The sequence below is a fragment of the Elgaria multicarinata genome, chromosome 3 (assembly GCF_023053635.1).
Source record: "Elgaria multicarinata webbii isolate HBS135686 ecotype San Diego chromosome 3, rElgMul1.1.pri, whole genome shotgun sequence".
NCBI classification, from domain to species: Eukaryota; Metazoa; Chordata; class Lepidosauria; order Squamata; family Anguidae; genus Elgaria; species Elgaria multicarinata.
In genome coordinates, this window is record NC_086173.1 from 92567195 (window position 1) to 92576006 (window position 8812).

Consider the following 8812-nt stretch of genomic DNA (forward strand, 5'->3'; position numbering starts at 1 on the left):
TGTATTGTCCAAACACACCCTTTGACTTTCCATAAAACAAGCCATCAATTCTTAGGACTGCCTAGGACCTCTTAAGCTTTAATCTTACACACACTTACATCGAACTAAATACCAATGAACTCAATGAGGCTTGCCTCTGACTTGGTGGTTTTCCTATAAAGACAGATTTCCCTCCATTTCAACAAAGGCATTGTTCTTTCTCTCAGCCTTGGATGACACCTCTGCCAGCAATTAGATGAGAACAGAAGAGACTTTTTCCATACTTGCTTAGGGTACCTACTGCAGTTACAACTTGTTAGTACTATTCTACAAACAGTTGACTAGATTGTGAAGCACGAAGTAAAGAAACTGAGGGGGGAAAACAACGCTCTCTAACATGCATTACCAAAGGAAAATACCAAAACAAAATTCTCTAGATTTACCTCTGCCTCTAGTACAGTTCCACACACGGATGGTCTGATCTTTGCTTCCTGAGGCCAAGCAGTACCCTTTTGCTACAGCTGCATCTTCTGCCACACCTCCAGTAGTGGTGTCTTCTTCCAAAAGTACCATAAAATGAAATTAAAATGGTAGTAGTTTATTTTCAAATGAAAGCTACATTAAATCTTTGGACTCCCTAGAGCAGCTGATATATACAAGAGTGCACATTCTTCTCATGCTCCAGGAACACACTGTACGTACCTTGGAACTCTTCTTGTCGACTGAATATACCTTCCTCACCAAGAACAGGGCACCATGCCAAGGAATGTATTTCATCATCATGGCCTCTCAGGCGATGAACAACATCTCCCTTTCTGCTGGTGTCGATAATGACCACGATTCCATCTTTATAGCTAAAAATAAAAGGAGTTATGAATTCTTAGCTAATAAATAATGCTTTACTGAGTTATGCCTGTACAAGATACAGCTCATTAATTTTTGATGCAATCTTTTCCATGTTCTTCGCCCCCTGCCCCAAATTGTCTCTTACTCTGCAATAAAGGAATGGGCAACGTATGTCTAGAGAGCTACGCCAGGAAGCATTATGCAGGCTACCAGCTGAAAGAGATTCCACAAATATGAATTCTAAACACATTAACAATCTTTCCTAGTGGCTCCATAACCAGAAAACAATTAAGAATCATCTTAGCATGTTAAGCTTTAATGATTCCTACATGAATCTAATGAATTTGAATTAATATCAAGAGTCAGTTGGTTTAGCTGGTTGGAATATTTCCCAGCCTGTCTGAAAAATAAGTGCTATATAAAAGTACAAAGCTGAAGATACTCAGTTCATATTGCCGGGGGGGGGGGGGGGAGAGACAGATGCTACTGAACATCAAGAATCTGCTTTCTTGGAATTCAATCAGTTTGAAAAAAACTGTAACATATGCAAATCTGGAGCAACACATACATCAAGTGTCTTCTGGTTTTGGCAAGTTTCTTGGATAAATTCCTGGAGGAAAAGGCTATCAATGGCTACTATCCCTGATGGCTATGTGCTACCTCCAGTTTGCAACATAATAAATCTGTATGCACCAGTTGCTGGGAACACGGGTAGGAGGGTGTTGTGGGTCCCCGCCAACAGCTGGTTGGCCATTGTGTGAATAGAGTGCTGGACTAGATAGATCCTCGATCTGATCCAGCAGGGCTCTTATGTTCTTATGCACAATAAAACAAAGGGATTAAAATGGCAGCAATCAAAATAATTGCTAGCACATATTAAATATACCTTCACCTGAAGAAAAGTTGGTGCCAGGGGAGCCACCCTAGCAAAAGCATTCCATAAAAGTGGTGCCCCAAATGAGACGGTCCTCTCTCCAGTCCCCCACCCCCTGCCCCACACACACTTCAGGGCTCCAAGATGAGGGCCTGAAAAAATGCTATGTTCAAGGACAAGTTCACACTGGAGTATGTGATCCTTTAAAAGTAAGCACCTATGTACATCTGGAAACAGACCTGATAAGAGTTGGCTGTAATCAGATACCTCATTCTGCATCATCAGGTAACCTCAATGTCTTGCAGAAATTTAAAAGGATGGGAACAACAGAGCCCATAGGATCACATATCAAAAATGCCACGAGGCCAAAAAGTAATCCTCAGCCCCACTTTCTAGAATCGGCCTACCAGGTTTTTTCAGACCATAAACAGACTGGCCGCCTTCAACTGGAGGGGTTTTCTCCCCCACAAGAAAGTTTGAGGATGAATATCCTATAATTGACAGTTTAACCTGATATGGCGTTTGTTCCGAGGAAGCTTGAGCAGCGAAAACGGGAAGTTTATTGCAAAATCCTGTCAACAACTTACAACGCTGGAAAGAATAAAATATAATAAGAACAAACCTTATTTATAATATATCCGTGAACGTATGTTTACGTACTGATGTATTGCCAAATGTGTTTAATAGACTAAAGTGTGTTAGTGTGTCTTTGTTGGGCTATATTATAGACTTGTATTGTCTTATAGTAGGAATAGCATTCCAATTATTGGTTTATTGTATTATAGTACCCAACACCACTATTGCCTAACAACTATGGGATACATCAGCTTTTTTGTAATTTTTGTATAATAATAAATGGCTTTCTTGTTAATCATCCTTCTCCACTAGTGGTTTGAGCAGTTGTGTTCATTCTGGCACCTTATTTATATTAGTCATTTAAAAACTACTGCCTTCTATTTGTTTGTTTTTATTTTGCTTCTGCCATCATTAGTCATTTATCATGTTTCTGTGTCAGGTCTAGTGGACATAACAATGAAGGCAATCAAAAACTGTGTTCATCAGTCAGGTAATGCTCAGAACACAGCTGATGTCTTAAATTCAGGGACTGATGATCAAACCTAGCAGAGGATCAATCAGCCTGGATATACAATAGGATCTGTTACATTCACTTATCCTGCTGGAAGACTGGCACATAAAATATCAAGTTATTCCAGTAATTGACCACAATATCCTCTTGAACTGACTTTGTGAGGTGGGCATTGGAGGCACGGTTCTTTGGTGGTTCTGTTCCTATCTGCAGGGTCAGTTTCAGAGAGTAATTTTCGGCAAGTGTTCATCATTTTGGTACTTGTTTACAAAGCCCTAAACCACTCAGGAGCAGAATGCTTAAGAAGTCACCTGAACCTCTACATGCTTGTTTGGTTTCTGCACTTCTCAGGAATCACCCTCCTGGTGGTGCCTAAGGTATCAGAGGTCCAGCCCATGAGGGTTTGGAATAGGCCTTTGGTATCACAGCACCTACTCTCTGGAACACCCTACCACTACAAATTAAGCAGTCGCCAACCCTTCTGAGTTTTTAGTACCTACTGAAAATGCACTTGTTCTAGAAAGCTTTCCTAGATGGTGATCTTGTCTTCCTTGCTATCATGCAGTATTTTATTATGGTTTTATACTGTACTGTTTCTATATCACTTAGAAATTTCTTTTAATGTAAATATCAGTAAACAACAGATCATTTTATATATATTCTGTTCCTTTTTCTGTGGGGACAAAATAATCTAACAATACAATCCTATTCAAGTGTACTCAGAAGTAAGTCCCACCGAGTACAAATGGGCTTACTCTCAGGTAAGCATGTATAGGATTGCAGCCTCTATCAAGTATGTAACCTTAGTAATACTTACCCAATGGCTATCAAATTCTCATGGTGCGGAGAGCAAGTGAGACAGAATATGGTTCTAGGCTCTGGGAAGAATTGCTGGCTGTCATTTCGATTATGCCAGTAACAGATTACTATTCCCTTCTCATCACCAGACACAACCAAGTCTTTCACTTTGGGTGACCAGTGCAATGCAGAAATTGTATTCTGAAAAAAAGCAACAACAATGAAAAGAAATCATGGATGTTCTCTAAAGATCTTCTACAGATCTAGAGTAGGGCTCAGCAATGGCCACCTGATTCCTTGAGGAATGCCAAACTGGAGGCAAAAGAGGTATAGAAAAAGTGGTATTTGCACTTCCGGGGTGACCACTTTCAGGGGTAGCGATTGATGTCCTGGTCCGCTATCTCTCATTTTCTTTTTAGAAGCGGCTCGCCAGGGAATTAGTTGTCTAGAGTGTAGACAATTAAAAGGAAAATTTACTCCAAGGAATGAACAAGTACTATTTGGTTTTTAAAAACTGCTTTTGCAATGAAAATGAAAATACATGTTATAATCCTCACACATCTTACTTAAGGACAGTATATCCAACTTCTACTGCAACTCTACCATTCAGAAGAAGCTAACAGGAACAAGATTGTTTAACAGCACAATCCTATGCTTGTCTACTCAGAAATAAGTCTAATTAACTTCAATGAGACTTAACCTGATGCATTTAGGATTGCAGCCTTACTTACTATTTCAATCCAAATGGCATTATGGTCCTTTCAAGGTGCAAAACCAAGTTTCAACTCTACAATATATAACAGCTATTCCCAGGGCTAAAGTTTCATAACATATGAAGCTTCTTTAAAGTGTAACACTAAAAGTCCAGCAAGGGAGATGAAGCTCTCAGATTATCACTGTTGCCCATATGGACCAAAAACCTGGCACACGCAGAGGCTTTTAGTTTTAGTTTTCCAAGTAGCAGCCCTCTCCTCCACACTTAGCTTTTATTTATTTAAATTATTTTTACAGAGCAATCCTATGGCCTTGGGCAAGTGTCCCAGTGATCATAGGATTGTTTGGATTCTCCCTTCCAAAGTCGGAGACAGCACTCAAACCTCAGAATAGAGAGTTGAAGATCTGACCTCCTCCCCCACCCCCTGGCAGAACCGCAGAAGCTGACCTTCAACCTCGGAGGAAGAGGAAAGGGGATGTTCCAGTGGGGGGGGGGAGAGGGCAGGAGACCAGAGATGCCTGGATATGAGTGTTACTGAACCTCCTCCAGCCTCCTTCTCTCCCCCTCCCAAGAGCCCATTCCAGACAAGCTAAAAAGCTTGCCTAGCAAGATCTGTAGGGAAAGGAAGCAAAGATTGTCTCTGCTCCTCCTGCTACTCTGCATTGGACAATTCATCCCTTCAGGTTTGGGGACTTCCAATCACTGAGAATACAATCAATAAGGACTGAGCACTTAGGCTGCCTTTAAGAGTAAAAACTTTTTAACAGTAAAATAAAAAGCCTCATTAGCTTTGTATTGCAATATATTCTGCTTTTCTATCCAAATTGCTCTACATCTCACAGAGGCATGATTTTAGAACTCCATTAAAAGAAAAGGTAACTGAAAATTAATCTCAACTAATAGAGGTCTAAATATATCCCCAGAGGGGGGGAAAATGAGGAAGAAAGAAAAAGATAGACACACAGAAAGGAGTAATATGAACAAACTAGCATTATGACATTTCTTAGTTCATATTAATAGCTGCAATCCTGACCACACTTACATGGAAGTAAATCTTGCTGAAATCAAACAGTGTTTGTTTCCATGCTCTTCCTATCCAGTAGTCTCCCAAAACTGCAGTGTCCGTAAACTAAAGTCTGCATTGTTAACAAGTCACTGGAAAGCTGCCCATGAATCCAGAGAATTTGCAACCACACATCACAGGAGTTCCCATGCTGCAGCCATACCGCCAATTGTTTTACCTGATGCAGCATATGTTCCATCACGACAGTCAATGTCTGTGTATTCCAGATTTTCACAGCTCCATCATCAGAGCTGCTGGCACAGTAGTAGTTCTGACCAGGATTGGGACAAAACGAAAAACCAGAAACTCTTTCGGTGTGGCCAACTAGCTCCCCTATGATGAGAAAGCATCATGGCTGTAAAATAAGTCAACTTTTTGGTTTTAAAAAAAACCTCATTAAGCAATCCGTATTAGGTGGGATTCCACTCACACAATGTAACTGATTTCCCCCCTGTAACCTCCCAAAATCTGCTCTAGAGGACCCCCAATCCTGCAGAGCAGATCTGGGGGAGTGCGAGAGGTGGGGGAATCACTCGTCCCTTTCTGCTGAAAGAAGTCTATCTGCTGTGGGAGATGCTAACTGGGTTTAGCCCATTGTCTACACACTTTTAGCATTACGTCCAAATTTCACTTCTCTGTCTTAATGTCTATTAGAATATTACATGCAGATTGTTACAACCTCTTTGCTAATGAAGGTGCAAGTATGTTGTTACTCTTGAAACTATTTGAGGGGAATCACTGACTCTCTACACAATGTATTTTAATCATTTACTCACTGATTAAAATAATTCTATATAGAGAAGTTCCATCCTACCTAGATTTAAGGAAAGCATTCCTTACGCAGAAGAATGGTAGCTCAAGGCTAGGAGCATATGTGTTACATGCATAATATGCCAGGGTTCTGTTTCTGGCAAGTCACAAGTAGTGAGGATGCAAGAGACCTTGCCCAGGACCTTGAAGAGCTGTTGCCACTCTGTGTACAATAGACTATACTGGCTCAATGGACCAACAGTCTGTTTTGGTATACGACAGTTCCTTTTATTCTGTTATCACACACACACAGCCAAAGTTTCTCAAAGACATATTTTAGGGGTGGTTGCCCTCCAGTGGCAGCTAACATTAAGCTCTAAGTACCAGAGATGCTGACTGCATTTATTGCCCTGTCCTACTAGAACATGCACATATTCCCTGTTAACAAGCAGGAAAAAGGACACGTTAGAAAATAGCATTTTCTAGTTCTAGAAAAAAAATGCAAGCTCAACCATTTAAATTGCACTTATTTGATTAGAAACTCATGGACACACACACTTGGAAGCAAGTCTCATTTAACTCAATGAGATGGATCCAGCATTTGCCTCCTGTGGATGGAAAGGTCCCTTTCATCACAGGCTTTTGACTCAATGGAACGTTTCTGCTGGCAGAAGAGGGGAGAAGGCAATTTAAAGTGATTCCTCCCGCTCCCTACAAGTTCACTCCAGAGAGTTGGAGACCCCTCTGGAACAGTGGGGAAAGTGGCACTGGGGGCTTCAGTGTGAGGGGCAAACGTCAATTTCTTTTCCTTTCCCCTGCCAGGAGTGTTCCAACCAGAACTCTATCCAGGGGGTCGCCACTGCTGGCAGAAGGAAACTCTGGATCCAACCCAACGAGGCTTACTTTCAAATAAACATTCATGGGATCACGCTGAGAGTTAGCCTCAGTTCCCTAAAGATAAAGGGGATATAGCTAGAGTGACCATATGAAATGGAGGACAGGGCTCCTGTATCTTTAACAGTTGTATTGAAAAGGGAATTTCAGCAGGTGATATTTGTATGCATGCAGCACCTGGTGAAATTCCTTCTTCATCACAACACTTAAAGTTGCAGTAGCCCTGCCCTCTTGACGAGATACGAAAGAGGGCAGGGCTCCTGCTATTTTAACTGTTGCGATGAAGTGGGACTTTCACTATGTGCTGCATGCATACAAATGATATCTGCTGAAATTCCCTTTTCAATACAACTGTTAAAGATACAGGAGCCCTGTCCTGTCCATATGGTCACTCTAGATATATAAAAATTATATCTAACCCAATGCTACTTTTGCACAGGGCAGGCTATACATATTGCCCATTCATGGAGGATGTGAGAAGAGCAGGTATTAGTTATTGAGCATATAAATTGTAGTATCTGCCTGTTCACAGTTGTTTACCTCCAAAGATAGCCTGCTAAGCCTAGTATAGCAACATTATGTAGTCACTCATGAGAAACTAAGGGGTGCCTGACTTGATCAGTTCAACAATCCAAATCCAGTCCTCCGGGGGTCCCCTAATGGGCCCTTCCACTGGGTCCTACCGTGTTTAACCCAACCACCAATCATTTCCCAGGGTTTGCATGTTCCTCTCCCCACCCTGCCCCAAGTTCTATAAGACTGAAACACCTCTCCTAAAGCTTAGTTAGAGCTCTATGCTAAAAAAAAAAAAAAAAAAAAAAAAAAAACCGTGGTATTTTGGTCCCACCCCTTTTGAGTTTACCCTTGTCCCCTCCACTGGAATGCAGCTCCACCCCACCCGGTCCAGTTTCTCCAAAACTGAATTCAGCCCAATGGCCAAAAATGGTTCCCCAACTCTGGTCCATATATTCAAGGAACCAGCAGGTACCTCACAAGTACAGCATGATGGAGAGAGACATCCACTGATGACAGATGGCTCCTAGGATCTGGTATACTTCTAAATAAAGAGGCTCTATTTCAGCTATCATGGAAATAACAGCCACTTTGAGCCCACCCTATAGAAATAAACTAGGGGTGGAGGAAAAGCATCACACCCACTAGAAAAAACTATTCCCCAATTTGGCCTTTTTTCCCTTTTACTAGTCCACCAACTGAGTCCGCCTTCAGCGCCATTCAATAATCTTTGGCTTTGTCAATAAAAAAATGAATAATTTCCAGCTTTGTCAATTAAAAAAAAAACTGTCTCGTTCAGTCTTTCCCAACCTGGTGCCCTCCAGGTGGGCTGGACTACAACTCCCATCTTTCCTGGGCAGGTAGGGAAGGCTGCTCTGCCTGCACATCGAAAGCCCAAAGCTGAGGAGGAGGAGAAGGAGGAGGAAGGGAACCCTGCCCACCGACCCACGCAGGATGGAGCGAAGCATCAGTACCGTGGAAGGCGGGCGCGGCGGGGCGGATCTCCAGGAGACACACGTTGTGACGCGCCGCGAAACCGAAGAGGCGCCCGTCCTGGGAGGTGTCGCTGCACCGGCTGCAGTACCAGTTGGGGGAGGCCGGCAGCACCCGCTCGGCCGCCCCAGCGCCGAACACCGCCGTCGCCATCCCGCCCGCCTCTAGCGCCGCTTCACTCGCACGTTTTGCTTCTCTGAGGCCGGCAGAGGCTGTTACCGCGCGCCGCCGTAAAGCGCCCACCCTAGCCCACGTGCTGTCGCTCACGCAAAGGTACGGTGGCCGCTTTAGGACAGCCCC

General features: G+C 42.7%; 1 protein-coding gene across 1 annotated transcript in view; it reads right to left on the reverse strand.

Annotated features, from left to right (window-relative positions):
* The window catches only part of GEMIN5 (gem nuclear organelle associated protein 5), a 79850-nt gene extending 71185 nt beyond the window's left edge, over positions 1 to 8665 (reverse strand). Inside the window, exons 1-5 of the mRNA XM_063121559.1 lie at positions 8494 to 8665; positions 5541 to 5695; positions 3604 to 3785; positions 682 to 833; positions 423 to 536 (exon numbers count right to left, since the gene is read on the reverse strand). Coding sequence (XP_062977629.1) covers positions 423 to 536; positions 682 to 833; positions 3604 to 3785; positions 5541 to 5695; positions 8494 to 8665 — 775 coding nt within the window. The remainder of the gene's footprint in view (positions 1 to 422; positions 537 to 681; positions 834 to 3603; positions 3786 to 5540; positions 5696 to 8493) is intronic.
* Positions 8666 to 8812: the final 147 nt, after the last annotated feature.